Source organism: Furipterus horrens, unplaced genomic scaffold (genome assembly GCF_987537825.1).
Source record: "Furipterus horrens unplaced genomic scaffold, mFurHor1.1.pri manual_scaffold_9, whole genome shotgun sequence".
In the NCBI taxonomy this organism is placed as follows: Eukaryota; Metazoa; Chordata; class Mammalia; order Chiroptera; family Furipteridae; genus Furipterus; species Furipterus horrens.
The window spans coordinates 238,781-254,427 of NW_028327179.1; the positions used below are offsets into that span (position 1 = coordinate 238,781).

General features: G+C 60.2%; 2 protein-coding genes across 2 annotated transcripts in view; one reads left to right on the forward strand and one right to left on the reverse strand.

The window, feature by feature from the left end:
• Nucleotides 1–760: 760 nt before the first annotated feature.
• On the forward strand, nucleotides 761–9,002 carry YKT6 (YKT6 vesicular SNARE protein). Its single transcript, XM_090286959.1, has 6 exons — nucleotides 761–960; nucleotides 3,795–3,877; nucleotides 5,263–5,363; nucleotides 6,185–6,289; nucleotides 6,523–6,588; nucleotides 8,141–9,002. The coding sequence occupies exons 1-6, from the start codon at nucleotides 857–859 to the stop codon at nucleotides 8,276–8,278; spliced, it is 597 nt and encodes a 198-aa protein (XP_090143085.1). The 5' UTR covers nucleotides 761–856; the 3' UTR covers nucleotides 8,279–9,002.
• Nucleotides 9,003–12,846: 3,844 nt separating this feature from the next.
• CAMK2B (calcium/calmodulin dependent protein kinase II beta) overlaps nucleotides 12,847–15,647 on the reverse strand; it is a 55,546-nt gene continuing 52,745 nt past the window's right edge. The window contains exons 21-24 of the mRNA XM_090286960.1: nucleotides 14,564–14,639; nucleotides 14,359–14,453; nucleotides 13,956–14,190; nucleotides 12,847–13,648 (exon numbers count right to left, since the gene is read on the reverse strand). Of these exons, the coding sequence (XP_090143086.1) occupies nucleotides 13,958–14,190; nucleotides 14,359–14,453; nucleotides 14,564–14,639 (404 nt within the window). The 3' untranslated portion in view covers nucleotides 12,847–13,648; nucleotides 13,956–13,957. The remainder of the gene's footprint in view (nucleotides 13,649–13,955; nucleotides 14,191–14,358; nucleotides 14,454–14,563; nucleotides 14,640–15,647) is intronic.

The window sequence follows — 15,647 nt, forward strand, 5'->3', positions numbered from 1 at the left end:
CGCACTGATGTTTCTCTCTCTCTCTCTCTCTCCCCCCCTCCATTCTTGTTAAAAATAATAAATAAAATCTTTTTTGAAAAAATCAATCTGTCAAAGCAGGACACACTCTAGACCCGTTTGGAGGCCTGACCGCACCGGCGGCCCGGCTCCAGGCCGCCTCCCGTGCGGGGCCGCAGGCTGCGTCGCGTCAGGGAAACTGCGCCGCTGCCCGGCGGGGTCTCGTGGCTGGGCCTCCGGGGAGGCGGTGGGCCCCAAGGGCCTAGTTCCGGCGAGCGGGGCCTCCCACGGACGCGCACGCGGACGCCAGCGCCCGACCCTGCTCCGTGCGCTGTGCCGTCCGCGCCGCCTGAGGAAACAGGTGCAGACACGGGACACAGCCCTGGACGCCGACCCCGCCTCAGGCCATGCGCTCGGCCCCGCCCGCCGCGTCCTCTGCGCGCGCGCGCGCCGGTCCTGCAAGACTCGTCCTGACCACACGGTGCCGCGTGGTGATCGAGGCCCCGAGGGAACTGCCGCCTAGTCCCTCCGTGGACACGGCCTGGGGTCAAGGCTCCTCCGGCCAGACAGCGGCTGCCGCGGACCCGCAGGCTGCCTGCGCTGCGGGGGAGGGGGCGGGGCCGTGGGGGCGGGGCCGCGGGGCTGAGCACGCGCACACGCGCCCCGCCCCTCGCCGCGTGTTTCCGGGCGCAGACGTGCTCCTCCGGCCTCGGGCGGGGGCCCCTGAGCGGAACCGGAAGTGGGCCCCGCGCCCGGAGGAGGAAGCGGTGACCGAGCGTCTGCAGCGGCGGCCGTAGGAGGGGCGTCGGTCGGCTGCTGGTGCGCGCGGGTCCGCGGGCCGGGCGGCCCCAGCGGAGCCATGAAGCTGTTCTGCCTGAGCGTTCTGTACAAAGGCGATAAACGGGCGACGCTGCTCAAGGCCGCCTACGACGTGTCTTCGTTCAGCTTCTTCCAGCGCTCCAGGTGGGCGGGCGGCCGGGCCGGGGGTTCGCGTAGGCCGGGAGGCGGGGGGGCCAGGGGCTGCCGGCGGGGGTCAGCGGCTGGTGGCCAGAGGGCCGCGGAGACCAGGGGGCGTGGTGTCTGGGGCGGACGCCGGGGGGCGGGGAGGCCGGCGGGGCTGGCGGCAGGGGCCGGGGCCGGGGCCGGGGCTGGCCGCGCCCTCGGTTCAGTCGGCCCAGCACTCATCCTTCCGCTGATGGAGGTTCCTGCCATTCTGGATGACGCTCCCGAGCTCATTGTTTCTCCCATTTCTGCCCCGTAAAGACGAGGGAATTTTGAAGATGCGTATTCCCAGGTTCGCATCGGGACGGCTGAACCAGTAGGTGGAAGCCCGGAAACCTGTGTTTTAAGCAGGTACCTCTGCGGCAGCAGCTCTGGTTCAGGCACTGGGCTGCCACGTTCGGAGAGCCTCGTTTGTTCCAACCACTCAGTAGGGGAGGTGCTGGCAGACTCCTGTTTCAGGGCTGAAGTCCCTGGGACCCCAGGAGAGCAGCCCCCGCCAGCCAGGACTCTAGCCCCAACTGTGCGCCGCTTACATCGTGTCCCCTGGTAGGAAAGGGTCCCGCACCAGAAGCGGAGGAAGCGAGCTGGGGTCTGCAGGGCTTCAAGCTCAGGAACCTTTCTGGGGCACCTACTGCAAGCAGGGGGCATTGGAAGTGGGACGGACCTTGCCGTCACTGGTGGGAGGGTAGGGTGAGCCAGGCCCAGAAGGAGGGGCCTCCAGCGCCTGACTGCGGTCGCCGTCCACACCTGGATCGACTCCATGGCTTGCTGGCAAGATCTAAGTTTCTTTTTTTTGTTGAAACTTCCCGCTGCTTTTGGGTTGGTCTTGAAGTATCTTCTGTGCCGTGGCCTCCACTCTGCTCTCTGGGGCTGCGTTTCTTCTTTGTGCCAACTCTGTTCCCTCCGATCCTTCTGTTGTTCTCTGCGCGCGAATACTGAAGATTCTTGGGGTTCCCTGTAGGACTGACACCTCACTAGCAGGGATGTGCATACCCCCTTTCAGAGAATTAACACAGTGGCAACACACGTTCCCACCTGAGGATTGCCTGGTCCCAAGCTTAAAGCTTTGTAATGGCGTCCCTGGCCCTTGTACACAGCTCTCAAAACGAACGTGGTTCTTCTTTGTCCAATTGCCATCCTACTCTAAGCTCCGTCTCTGTGGCTTTACTGCCAGAACTTATTTGGGAACTCCTTCTCTAAGGGATTGCAGTCAAGTGCCACCTAACGACAGGGATGCATTCTTGAGAACTGTGTCAGGCGATTGCGCTTGTGTGAACATCACCGAGTGCTCTCGCTGGTACAGCTTGCTGCCCCCCTGGGCTGCGTGGTGTCTGCAGCCTCTGCGTCCTGGGCTGCAGGCCTGTACAGTGTGTTATTGTACCAAACGCTGTGGGCAAGTGTGACACAGTGGTAGATATTTGTGCACCTAAATACATCTAAACAGAGGAAAGGTGCAGTAAAAATAACGGTATAAAAGGTAAAAATGACACACATGTGTAGGGCACATCCCTGAAGGGAACCTTAGGGACTGGCGGCGGCTCTGGGCGAGTCGGGAGCCAGTGGGGAGAAGTGAGGCCAGGCTGCGCCTGCTCACGACGGTGGCCTTGCTAACACAGGACACCTCGGCCACACTCTTGTGTTAAATGTTTTTCTTCAATAACACATTAGCCTTCGTTCACTATAACTTTTTTACTTTATAAACTTTAACATTTTTCAACTTGACTCTTGTAATTACACTTAGTACCTTAAAACACAAACACATTGTCCAGCTGTACAAAAATGTTTTATTTTTATCCACACTCTAGAAGCTATTTTCTGTATTACAAGTTTTCAATTTTTTTAACTTTTAAAATTCAGTTAAAAACTAAGATACAAACACACACCTTAGGTCTAGTCAGGGCCAGGATTGTCAGTATCACGGACTCCTGCCTCCACATCTTGTCCCCACAGAAGGTCTTCAGGGGCAGTGACAGGCATGCAGCCGTCATCTCCTGGGACACCTCCCGCAGGACCTGCCCAAGGCTCTTCCAGAGGAGGGTCCTGCTTTCCCGAAATGCATCCATGGTGGCTGGCTTGGTTTGAGTCTTTCTTCCTCATAGATCTGCTTGTGAGCAGGCAGTTAGAATGAAAACCTTTCAGTGCTGGGACCCATGTGTTCATCCCTGTTTTTGGAGCCTGTTAAGCTCTGCAGATGTGTCTACAGAAAGTCACTGTGAATTTCCCTGGTGGTTCAATTGGGGCCGCTGTCGCCATGTGGTCTGTCATTGGCCGAGCTCCCCGTCCCTCTAAGCTGTGGTTCCAGCCAGGTTTCATGTCTGAGCTGCTGCCCTCCACCCCTTCCGCAGTGCCCGGGGCGGTACCGCAGGACACAGCCGTCACTGTGGTGTGCCTGCATCTGTACCTGGCTGTGCGCCTGCCAGACGGTTCTTGCCACCTGTATTTCCCAGTGTGGGTTTTCTTTGTTCTGGTTCTTGGAAGTAAGCAGGGCATTGAGAACAGGAGCTGGCTTGGCTTCGGCACTTGTCTCGCATCAGACTCTGACCAAGTTGTTAAGTTGACGATGGCCTGGGAGTGGGTGGGTAGGGTGAGCCGAGTAGCAAACAGGTGTAGTGTGAATGGTTGTGAAGATTTGTAAGTGTCTGGACCTGTTCATTTACAGAGCGTTTATTGTTCGAGGCTGGGAGGGAAAGGGTTGAAACCCAGGAGCAGTGTCACCTCTTGGATAAGCTTGGGTCACTTTCCATTGTGCTGGGGACGAGGTGACAGGAGAAGGTGATATGTGTTGTGTTCCCTAGTGTTCAGGAATTCATGACCTTCACCAGCGAGCTGATCGTGGAGCGCTCCGCGAAAGGCAGCAGAGCGTCTGTCAAAGAGCAAGGTAAGGGGTCCCGTGTGCACTGGCCCGGCCGCCACGCCACGGGCAGCTGTCGCCTTGGGGGGGCGGGGCCGCCGGGACCCCTGCACTGGCCTGGCCACTCCTCCCTCCTCCTCTTCCTCTTTGCACAAACTTCTGTTCCCGCTGCTGGTGCCCAGCTGCCTGGTTAAAGCCACCCCCAGAGCTCGGACGCCCTGCAGACGAGGGTCTGACTCTGGGATCAGTCAGCAACCCCTCTTCCAGGGTGGAGGCATCTCAAAAAAAGATTCCCAGCCGTCCTGTCCAGATGCCTCCATGTTCTGTGCTCCTTAGATTTTGACCAGGAAGCTAAAGATGGCATTTTGTCTCCTTCATGACTCAGGCTCCCTATGAGAATTGTTAGGCGTTTATTTTAGAGGCACATGTTGTACCAGGCATTGCTTGGACCCCGGGTCTGGGGTGGGGGCGGGGTGTTGTGTCCACAGTGTTGGTGCCCTTGGACCGTGGGCATTTGCGTGTTCTCAGTCCTCTGGACCTGGTCCGGCTTCCCAACTTGGAACCTACGGCCACTTCTTCAGGCCCTGACCCAGCTGCCTGTGGCGTGTGTGCTTCGTCCCCACACTGGAATCTTCCTTCCCTGGGGGTGGATGCTGGGAGCATGTGGTGTGAGCTGCTGTCCCCTCGTCCTGCTGTCATTTGTCTCTGCCCATTCCTGATTTCAGGCACTGTGGGCCTTCCTCGCCTCTTTAATTTGTTTTTCTTGTTTAGCTTCTGAATCTCTTGGCTGAGAGTCTTAAAGACAAGAAGTACTTACTCATCAGCTGTGGTGCTTTCCAAGTGACAGGAGTTAGTCCTGTGGGTTGTAACTGTTTGGCAGGAGCCCTTGTACGACTGTGCATGTCACTGTGTGGACGACTGGCAGCTGTCCCGCAGACCCCAGCCCACAGAGCTGGTTCCTTCCTGGACGAGCCTCTCCCCCGCCCCCTGCCTCAATGGCGCAGGCCAGACAATGCCCAGAGAGCTGCTTTCCTGCTGTGGGGCTGCTTCACTCCCAGAGCTCCCTCAGTTTGGGAGCAGAGCCTTGGGGGCTGCCTCTCCCAGAGACACTGCCAGGCCTGGCCAGCACTCGAGGCTGAGCCTGGGAGCCTACCCTGGGAGTCTGGCTGTGCACCCTGCACCTCGCGGCATTTCTCGTCCTGAAGCAGGCGCCGGGCCACGCTGATGGTCAACCTTCTGTGTGCGTCCCACCGAACTGGGCTGCAGAGCACCCACAAGCCTTGCTCCGGGAGTGTGGCCGGTCTGCAGAGCGGCTTCACTGACCCAGAAGGCAGGAGCCCAGCATGGTGACACTTGGACTGACCGGGGGTGAAAAGTCTGAAGCCCTCCTGTCCCCCTCTGTGTCTCTGTAGAATATCTGTGCCACGTCTACGTGCGAAACGACAGTCTGGCAGGAGTGGTCATTGCTGACAGCGAGTACCCATCCCGGGTTGCCTTCACCTTGCTGGAGAAGGTGAGCTTGCAGTCTGGCTGCCCTGGGGCCAGGGTGACGACGGAGCCTGAGGCCTTGGGGCAGGTCGTGTGTCCAGAGTCAGCCTGTGGTCATCTCTCCCCCCTGCCCCGTCCTCCCCAGGCTCCTTCCGTGGCCCTGATTTCTGCCCTCTGTCCAGGCTTGTACCCCAGAGCCGCTGTGACACTCGTGGTCTGCCCCACAGTCACTGCATCTACCCAGGGACACCGCCCTTGGATCAGCACTAGCTGAGCTCTTGCCCAGTGTGGCTTCCATGTCCTCCTGAGCCACACCGCCTCCAGCTCTGCCCTGCCACCCCTCCTTCAGGCCGCCCCTGTGCACTCCGGGGTCCCCTCCTGACCTGTCGCAGTTCTGGTGGCTCCCTTCCCTGGTGTGGGCTCAGCACCTGCGGGCTCTTCTGTCTTCATGTGGTGCAAATGACAAAGCCCTCAAAGACATTGCGCTGTCCTGTCCCCTGAAGGACTGATACTCTTAAGAGCACATGAAATTTGGTGGGGGCTTACGACTCTGTTTTGAAGTTTGGTTGGAGAATTAGGACTAGGATCCTCATTCCTGGAAGCTCATAACCTGCATAAGAGTGGAGCGTAGTTTGGAATTCCGATGCTCTTGTCAGCCCTGCGGAGGTTTGTCTCAGGCTGGCGCACTGAGTGCTTGTGAAGGAGGGGCCTGGTGTGGATGTATACCCTGCTATCATCTGTCCACCTCGGCCTGGGCCTGGTGACCTGCCGGTCTCTTTGAGGCACCTCCCGTTGCTGAGAGTGTCGTGAGCGCAGGCAGTGCCCCTGAGCTCCTCTGTCTTGCAGGTGCTGGATGATTTCTCCAAGCAGGTTGACAGGGCTGACTGGCCAGTTGGATCCCCTGCTACCATTGAGTACGCGGCCCTGGGTGGCTACCTCAGCACATACCAGGTAAGGAGCCAGAGCCGTGGAACGTGTCCTGGCCCTGACAGCTGTGACTCTGGGGGACTTCCCGGTGCCGCTGTCCCTGTGACCTCGAGCCTGGGCTCCCAGGCAGGCGGGTGCGCGTCTCTCGTGTGGTTTTAAGTAGCCTGTGAAAGTGTGTCGAGTTTGCTTGGTTTGAGCTTCATTTCCAGGCAGCATCTCCAGTCCTGACATCTTTGTTTCCGGCTCTTCCCTTCTAGAATCCCCGAGAAGCTGACCCCATGAGTAAAGTGCAGGCTGAGCTGGACGAGACCAAGATCATCCTGGTAAGGAGAGGCCTGCAGATGAGGGCGGACGAGGGCCGTGGTCAGGCATGCGGTCCGAGGGAGGGGTTGCCTGCCTCTCCCCAGGCAGCAGAGGCCTCAGCGCCAGGCGGCCTGAGTCTGTCCCTCCTCACCCCGCGAGCAGCACTGGCTGTACGGGGGACGGAGCTGGGAGCCAGCCTCCCTGGCCCCACTCCCGGGGGGTCCCCAGCTCAGCGGTCCCGCCCCCCAGCTCAGCGGTCCCGCCCCCCAGCCCTCGTGCCCCTTCGCCTGGCTCACAGCCAGCAGGCGCCTCCCGGGGCTCTGGGTGCTGGGCGGGCCTGGGGAGCACCCAGTTATCAGGAACCCGGGTTCTCACCTGAGGCTGCTGGGGTCACAGCTGCACTTCGGTGTGTCCCTTAGGCCGCAGCCCCCCTGAGCTCTCGCTCATCTGTTTCAAGTCCTGCGGCAGCTCTTCGTCAGCTCCAGGATCAAGTGTAGGCTGCCTGACACGTCTTGTGGTCCCTTGTCCCTCCCAGGCAGGTCCCCACGCTCAGGCCTCCCAGGTTCATGGAGGCCTCTCCAAGTTCGTTCCGAAGGTCACTGCCTCAGCCCTGCTAGCTCTGGGCTCCCTGCCGGCATGGGAGCTTGTCCTAACCCTTGGGTCCCTGCTCACAGTGCTCTCGCTGACACCAGGGCCTGGCAGTCAGTGGCCCCTGAGCCACGAGATAGAAGGCCCAGGAAAGCCATGCCCAGATGGGAGGCTCCTGTGGCATCGCTGGCGCTGTCCCGGGTCCGGCTCCCGGGCTCCACGCTTAGAAGACGTGGTTTGGAGATGAAAGTTGGCTGTGAAAGTTTAGGGTTCTCTCTCTTCTTTGTGAACTGAGCCCTGTCTTGCTTCTGCTGCTGCCTCAGAGCCGGAGCCAGGGGGCCCCATAGCCAATGGACACCCACGTGCTCTTGTGTTCCGCACTAGGGACAGCCAATGGCTCATGGTCTCCTGGCCCAGTTCTGGCTGCAGTGGCCATGCTGCCTTTTATTTCATCCTTATCTTAATCCACTTAACTCTGGTGGAAACCCGAGTTACTGACTGGGCCAGTGTGGAGATGGGGACTTCTCGCTCCTTCCTCACTGCGTGCCTTTTCACGTGTGTGAGTGCAGGTCAGGGCCTGGTGTCTGCTTTTGCAGCGGCTGCGTATGGGGCCACAGGCTCTGTACCCCTTGGAGGGGTCCTGTGTGCTCATGGTGCCTGAGAGCAAAGATGCTCATGAAGACTGTAGTCATGACGAGGAAACGGGCCTTTCGAGGGCAGCCTGTCCAGTGGGAGTGCGTAGGAACGCACATGGTGGCCTCTGCTGGCCTGGCTGTCGAAGCCTGGGCCATGCAGAATTGGGAAACGCTCTCTGTGCCAGGGAGAGCCCTCTGGATCCACAGGAAGGTCCCCAGGCCCAGCTGCATGCCCAAGTCGGACATGGGCCAGGGTGCTCGTGGTGGTGGTGGGGGGCAGGGGAAGCGCGGCTCCTGACGACACTTCACTGTGAACAGACCAGGTGTCGCTTCTGTGTCCTCCACGCAGCACAACACCATGGAGTCCTTGTTGGAGCGAGGGGAGAAGATAGATGACCTGGTGTCCAAATCCGAAGTGCTGGGGATTCACTCGAAAGCCTTCTATAAGACGGTGGGTGTGCCGGCCAGCCCCTGGCCCCTGCAGTGAGCAGGGGCAGCGCGCCCGTGTCACCTGGGCGCTGTGGCAGTGAGAGCGGGCAGGGGCCTGTGGGGCAGCGGGACCTGAACAGGAAGCAAGAGGAGGTCACGGGCCCAGGAATCAAGTGCAAACCGCTCTACTGTCTGAAGACACACCAGGGCTGGCCAGCCTTGTCTGGGGAGAGGGTGGACAGCTGATGCCCGTGCCTGTTGCTCTGTCCGGCACCTTCCTGGTGGCAGGAATGGTTGTGGAGGAAGTGGTCTTGGCTGTGAACTACTTCCAGACAGCTCCCTGGGAAGCGGCGAGTCCGGGCAGCCTCCAGTCCTCGGTCCTGCTCAGTGCTGTGGTTCTTGGGCTCCCACGCGGTGTGCCCAGGTCATCACCGCCTCAGTCACCCCTTCAGCTCCTCTTTATCTCTTTCTAGGCCCGGAAACAAAACTCGTGCTGTGCAGTCATGTGAGTGCAGCCCGCAGAGGCCCCCTCACAGCAGAGTCCCCGTCATTCACATCAGAACCGCAGCCCCCTGGAGAAGCCTCGTGGCCATATACAGACCAAAGTGCAAATACCCATCATCCACTTGGGAGCTCCTGGGAGGAGCCAAGGGCTGGTGGAAGGGACCTGGGGCGGGGAACATTCAAATTCACGTGTCTTGTAATTTTTGAAAAGAGAATCAAGGACCCCAGAGGTGTATTTTTGGGCCAAATGAAAACATAAACACTCTGTGACTCCTGCAGAGGCAGACGGGTTCATTTCTAACCCTGACGGCCCTGGGGTCAGAGCTAGCTCTGTGATCCTCAGCAGCCTTTGGGTTTTACTTGTATGTCAACTTGTTAACACTTCAGTAAGGCGGTGTGTGTGTGTGTGTGTGGGGGGGTTCCAATCTGCAGGGCCAGGGGAGCGGTGGGCAGACTGCACACTTGGTTCTCTTGGGAGAGCCACCCAGGGTCACTGGCAGGGGGTGGGCAGAGCGTGGGCCAGTACATCAAGGCCAAGGCTATGCTGTGACCGTCACTGGGCTTCACCAGTTCTGAGACTGTCTGCATTTCCACTGAGAGGACCTCCATGGACTTCCACAAAGATGCCTTGGGGTCTTTGGAGGGGACAGGACACCTGACCTGACCTGCAGTTTGACCTTGAACCAAGCCTGTTAGTACCCACCTGGGGCCTGTGTGTCTCAGCAAGTGGCCTTAACCATGGCCACTGTTATTGGACACCCAAGAGTAGGTGCCAGCCGATGTAAGGACTCCGAACACCCCAGTTGTGGTCTGAGGCACTGACCCCCAGCAGCAGGAAAACAGGCCACATAGCAGCCCCAACTCCTGGTCCCTGGGACCATACTGACCTGTTCCACGCTGCCTCCTGCTCAGTTGTGCTGCCTGTGGACAAGGTTCCCCCTTGGGACTGGGTCCCGTGAAAGCCCCTGCTGGGGTGGTCGGCCAGTGTGCTCTCATCCACAGGGGTCGTTCCCTGAGTATGCTGGTTCTTGCCTGGCCTAAAGGGCCCCATTCATCCCAACAGGAAGTGCCCGCAGCCCTGAAAATGCGTGTGCCAGAACATGGGACCTGTGGTTTCTGAGCACCCTGCTCCTGGCAGGTGTGCCGGCTGGCTGCCCTTTCTCTGGGCAGTGCTGGCCCACCCCTCTGTAGCCTGCCTGGGTCGTGTCTCTCCCGCTGGATGTGACCCAGGGGGCACAGACCCATCCTCACTGGTGCCTGAGGTGCTATGACCTGTTTAGGAGGCTCAGGTCATGGGCGATGGGAAGCAGCGGAGGGTAGAGTGGAATTGGAGGAGGAGTGAGTGGGTGGGGGCTGACTCAGGACCTGTGCTGCCTTGTCCCCGTTCATGTCATCTTAAAGTCATCTGGCTGAGAGTGTATTTTAATAATTGCTGCCTAACTTTTCTGTGTTATTTGAGAGGTTCCTATCTGGATAAAGTTGTCTTTTGAAATTCCAGAATGGTCCTGTGTTTTGTTTAAGCCTTGGGAGGGCCCCTTCAGGGAGCCCTCCCCTCTGTGCTGTGCAGCTGTGGAGGACCCAGGACATCTCCTTCCTCCCTGCTCTTGCATCCTCCCCAAGACCCAGCAGGAACGAGGTGGTGGAGGGAGCCAGGCTGCAGGTGGAGGGCATCCTTGTGGGCTGGGGACTCTCGCCCTAGTGTAGGGGATGAGCTCAGCTGCTGGTCGGGAAGCTCTGTGAGGACTTGGCAGCCTGGCTCGTTTCTGGTCCAGGGCCCTGCTCTTGGCTGTTCATGGCCATTGAGATCAGAAGCAATCCTGGGATCTGGCAGGACTGAGTACACCAGCTCTTCCTGCTGAGGCCCCAAGGAGCTCTGCCCAAAGCAGGTGCTGTTTTAAGAGTCATGGGTTAAGCCCTCACTGACCGCCTTCTGCCTGCAGCGCATGGGCCTGACTGCAGGCTTACCCAATACCCGTCAGGAGGAAGCCCCACCTCAGGGCTCAGCATCCCAGGGAGGCCTGGCCTGGGAAAGCGCCTCTGATTACAGCTGATAGGCCTAGGTCTAGGAGATACTGTGCCGTGACACTGCACTCTCCGGCTCTGTCCTACATTCTCCCAGCACAGCTCAGATCCCCTGAAGTGCTGCTGCCAGGTGCAGTCCTCCCTCCTGCCCACACACCTGAGAACACCTGCCAGGTGCAGTCTATCAGCACTGAGACGTTAACATCAAGGGCCCCCTGGCCTGGTCAGGGGCTGAGCTGGAGGAGGGCGCCTGCATTATCAGCCTGTTGGACCCATGGGATGGACGTGTCTGGTGTCTGGGATAGTTTTGAGGCCTGTGTCTCGGTCCCAGTAAAGCACGTGGCACAAGGTACAGACAGGCCTGGGGTCAGGGTGCAAGGCATATCTGGGAGGGAAGCAGGCTGAGAGGTGTGCAGCAGGGCAAGTGTGCAGCCCTGTGATCAGATGGCCTCCCAGGGCCCTAGCCAGGTGGTCAGGCCACGCAGCCGCACAGCCAGTGCTGACAGCCGGCACAGGTAGAGGGTGGCCATTCCCTAGGGAGGTCCCTGCAGGCTTTGTACAGCTGGGCGACATCCCTCCTGAGGGACAGGCCATGGACACAGACGGGGGGTGGGGGTGGGCAGAGCCCAAGGACAGGAAAGGGCTAGGGGTGTCAGGGGAAATGTCTGCTGGAGCAGCTAGAGAGGGAGCACCCAGTCCTCACACCCTCCCTCCCTTGGTCCGGCCATTTCGGGCTCAGTACCTGGCAACCCCCTGTCCTTAGACCTCTGCTGGGGGCTCCAGTCATTCAAACCTCGAGAAGCCTGTTGTGCCTCCACCACCCCGTCCTCACCTGCCATTTTGTCTTTGCATCCCAACAGCCACCAGCATGCGACATTGATGCCTGACACCTGGACAGGCTCAGATGCTGCCCGCACACTCCGGTGTGTGGGCGCGTGCGAGCAGGCCAGGGTGGGGCTGGGGGAGCAAACCACGAAGGTGGGTGGAGGGGGCGACTCGGCAGGACGGTGGAGCCAGTCCTGGGGATCCTCCCACTGAGAACTGCTCTCTGGCCTCACTTCAGAGGGTATTGGGGTGACGAGAGTAGTCAGGGGTGTTGGGGGAGCAGCTGCTGGAGCTGTGACCTGCAGCTGCACAGAGGGACTGCTGGGCAGGCTGGGGTCCCCCCCAGGGAGGTGCCTGGGTGTGGCGTGGCAGGGCCCTGGCATAAAGCACCCAGCTGCACAGGGAGCAATTTGTCCTGTTTTTCTTTTATTTGCAGTCTCCCGAGACAGAACAAAATAATTTTTTGTACACTTACAAGGCTCAGAAAGAAAAGACATGAAACTCAGCAAAAAGAAAAAAGAGGAAAGCCGGCCAGCACTGTGGCAGCCAATCCTCTGCAGGGCGGGCCAGCGAGGCCACACCGCGGACATCTAGCTAGAAGAGCGGGTGTGGCTTGCTCGTGGGGGTCATGCAAAAGAACTATCCCCCAGAAAAAATCCCCAAATTAACCCAGACAGGCAGCTCCGTGGAGATAACGAGGAGTGGGAGGGGCGGGAGGAGACCCCAGGAGGTGAGGGTGCCCGGCCACACGCTGTCCGTGGCGAGCCCTGTCGCCTGCTGCCCACACCCAGGAAGCCTGGCAGAGGTTCACCCTATGTCCATGGGTACGGACAGCTGTCCTGAGCACAGCTGTGGACGGGCAGGTGTCTGATGATGGACAGTCTCCCTGGAGAGCAGGTGTTGTGTCTTGTCCCCACTCTGTGCCCCCCACCCCTGGCTTGATTTGTGGGGGAAGATAAAGAAAATCCTTATTGAAAACATGAGTTGAAGGGAGGAGGTGCTGGGGCCAGAGGGTCCCACACCTCTGTGATCAGGCCTGGTCAGACCTGCCCGCACCCTTGGCTCATCTCTGCCACCATCTGACTGTGCAGGTGTCCCTGAGCCTCACAGAGGGGAGCCCTACACCTCCTCCTCACCTCAGGGTCCCCATCACACACTGCAGCCTCCTGAAGCCTGGCGAGGGGGTCAGCCCTGCCCTGTGAAAGCACTGCCAGATGCCTGGACCCTGGCTGTGGCCAGGAGCCCAGAGCTACTGTCCCCTCTGACCCCTCCAAGTCAGGACCAAGCCTTGTGCCCCACGCTCCTATGTTGGCAGAAGACCCCATGAACAGCAAAGAGACCAGCCCAGGGGGTCCCTTCCCCACAGGGCTGCTGCCAAGGGTGTCTTCCCCCCAGACGGTAGCCAGCCTGAGTCTGATGCTAGGTGTGCCCATCTGCACCTCCTGCCCCTAGGAGGGCCAGAGCCAACCCTCGGGGGCTTCTCTCATGACCAGTGCTTCCAGGAGGGCTTGCCCCGCCTCTGCACTGACCGTCCACATTGGGGGACCTGAGCACCGGCATGGGAGGAGCCCACACCCACTTTCTTGGTGGGTGGGGAGAGGACAGGGAGAGAAGCAGAGGGAACAGCTGCGTTCAGGCCCATGGCCCCCGCAGTGGCCCCAGACGACACCAGACACTACCCACTGCGAGCAGGGCAGAGGCATGGGCCCCATCAAACAGACACGTTAGGGCAACAGGCCCGTGGCCTGTGGACAAGTTCACCGCCGGCGGTCCGGAGGCCAGGAGCGGACAGACAAGTGGAGCTTGGGTGGGGAATGGCCAGTAGGTTCAGAGCCCCACAAATGCCAGTCATTTGTACAGCTTTTTCCTTTGTTTAGGTTTTTTTTTTTTTTCCCATTTCATCCGACATTTTCTTTGTGTGTGGTTGTTGCTATCATCTTTGTTTTTTAAAAGAAATCACATCTGGTCTTGGTTTTCTGCAGACACAGGCACCAGGGGAGGAAGAGGCAGACACAAACATGCGACAGGCAGGCCGTGCGCCGAGGGCGGCTGGGCGCCAAACACGATCCGTGGGGCTCTGAAACAGCGACGCTGGCGGTCAGCTCCGGGGGCAGCCCAGGGGGGCTGTGTGCACGTTGCCCCTGCCCCGCCCCCCCGCCCCTTCCTGCCCAAGACCACGCCCACCAAAGGCCACGCCCCACAGGGCTCACCGTCACTGCCGCGCCCCCCCAGCCCCAGACCACGCCACACCCGAGGCCCCGCCCCGGAGACCCACTCCGTTCTAGACCACGCCCACAATAAGCCACGCCCCACGCGGCGATCACCGTCACTGCAGCGGCCCTAGACCACGCCCCACCGAGGCCACGCCCCCAAGCGGCGCTCACCTTCACTGCAGCGGGGCCACTGGCGCGCCCGAGCAGTGGAAGTGCACGTTCTGCCACTTGCCGTCGCGGCGATGCCACACGCGGGTCTCCTCGGACTGGCTGGTGCGGGGCCGGCCCTGGCCGTCGATGTACTGCGTGAGGCGGATGTAGGCGATGCAGGCGGCGTCCTCCCCGATGACGTGCACGTGCGGGTTCAGGATGGTCGTGTGGATCGGCTTGCTGTTTTTGGCGAGCACTGCAGGCGGGCGTGCAGGCCGGGGCTCAGTACCGCCGCGGCCGCTCACCCCTGCGCCGCCCCGCGCTCTCCTGGGCTGCGGTGGCCCGGGGCTCTGGGCACAGAGCGCGTGGGCTTCCCTGCGCTCCGTCGCCCCTCCACACCCCCCGCCCCAGCCCCCTCACTCACAGTTCTCGAAGTAGAACCTGTGGAAATCCATCCCTTCGACCAGGTTGCCCAAAGCTTCAGGCTCAAACGAGGTCAGGCCTGGGTCGCAGATTTTCCTGGGGGCAGACCGAGGTGAGGCGGGGCCCCTCTGCACCCGCCCGGGGCATCCAGCCCTCTCTTCACAGCCCACCCGGCGACCCCAGGACCCACGCAGGCCCAGACTCACGCGTAGGCCTCGAAGTCGCCGTTGTTGACCGCCTCGATAAGCTGCTCAGTGATCTTGATGATCTCCTGCTTCCGCGCTGCGGGGACACAGGCCCGGTGACCCTTCGCCCCGCGCAGCCCGGGCCCCTCCCAGCTCTCCTTTCCCGGGCACCCCGAGGTCTGGTGTCCCAACTGCCCAGCTCAGCCCATTCCCTGCAAGGCCACTGCAGCTTCCACATTTCCAAGTCCAGCAGGCTTCTCCCTTTTCTGTCATAAATAAAATGTCTCGCAATCGCAGCAAATTCCATCCACGATACAGAATGTGTAGAGAATGCGGAAAGGGGGAACGGTACCTGCTACAACCCAGCCCCTGACCTGAGTCCCTCCGGCAGTGGCCCTGGGCCCTCTGCAGCTGTGACCTGCCTTCCTGGCTCCCGCCCACTTGGGCTTCACCCACAAGGTCCTCCCCAAATCCAACAACTCTTCCTCAGGGACTATGAAGAGCCAGTTCACACATCCAGGAGGGGGCTGGGGGCTCAGGCGAGGCCTCTGCCTTAAGGTCAGGAGCAGGGGTGCAGGGACCAGGCAGAGCAGAGAGCAGACTGTGGGCCTCACCCCCTCTCTCCCTGGAAGCCAGCAGAGAAGGTAGCGGCGGCCACCTTCTCTGGTCGCCACCTGTCTGCAGCCCTGGGCCGAGGTGCCAGCCAGCACATCACCTATCCGTCCTGCACAGTCCACCTGGTCCTCCAGGCTCCCACCTACTTGGCCTCTGGTTCTAGACACGCCTGGCCCCCAGAGTGGTCACCTGGGGCCCCTTTGTCTCTACGTACAATTTATTTTCATCCGAAAAAAATTTTTAAACACATGGAAGAAGCAGACAGGATAATTCAGCCCACAACCTGCAGACTCAAATCCGAGCATTGTCTTATTTGCTCCAGATGTTTCAAAGGACTAAAACCTTACATAGTTGCAGGTGCCAAGGTAGGTGCTGCACCACTCTCCTGCACAGATGTGCCCGGATGCACACACATGCACCCTCAGCACACACACGTGTGCACACAGGCACACGCACACTGTGCTGGTGGTAAACGCAGACCCGAGAGGTG

Coding starts and splice junctions, on each gene's coding strand:
- YKT6 (XM_090286959.1), top strand. CDS start 857: ATGAAGCTGTTCTGCCTGAGCGTTCTGTACAAAGGCGATAAACGGGCG. Junction 961..3,794: donor AGCTTCTTCCAGCGCTCCAG/GTGGGCGGGCGG, acceptor TGTGTTCCCTAG/TGTTCAGGAATTCATGACCT. Junction 5,364..6,184: donor CCTTCACCTTGCTGGAGAAG/GTGAGCTTGCAG, acceptor TCTGTCTTGCAG/GTGCTGGATGATTTCTCCAA.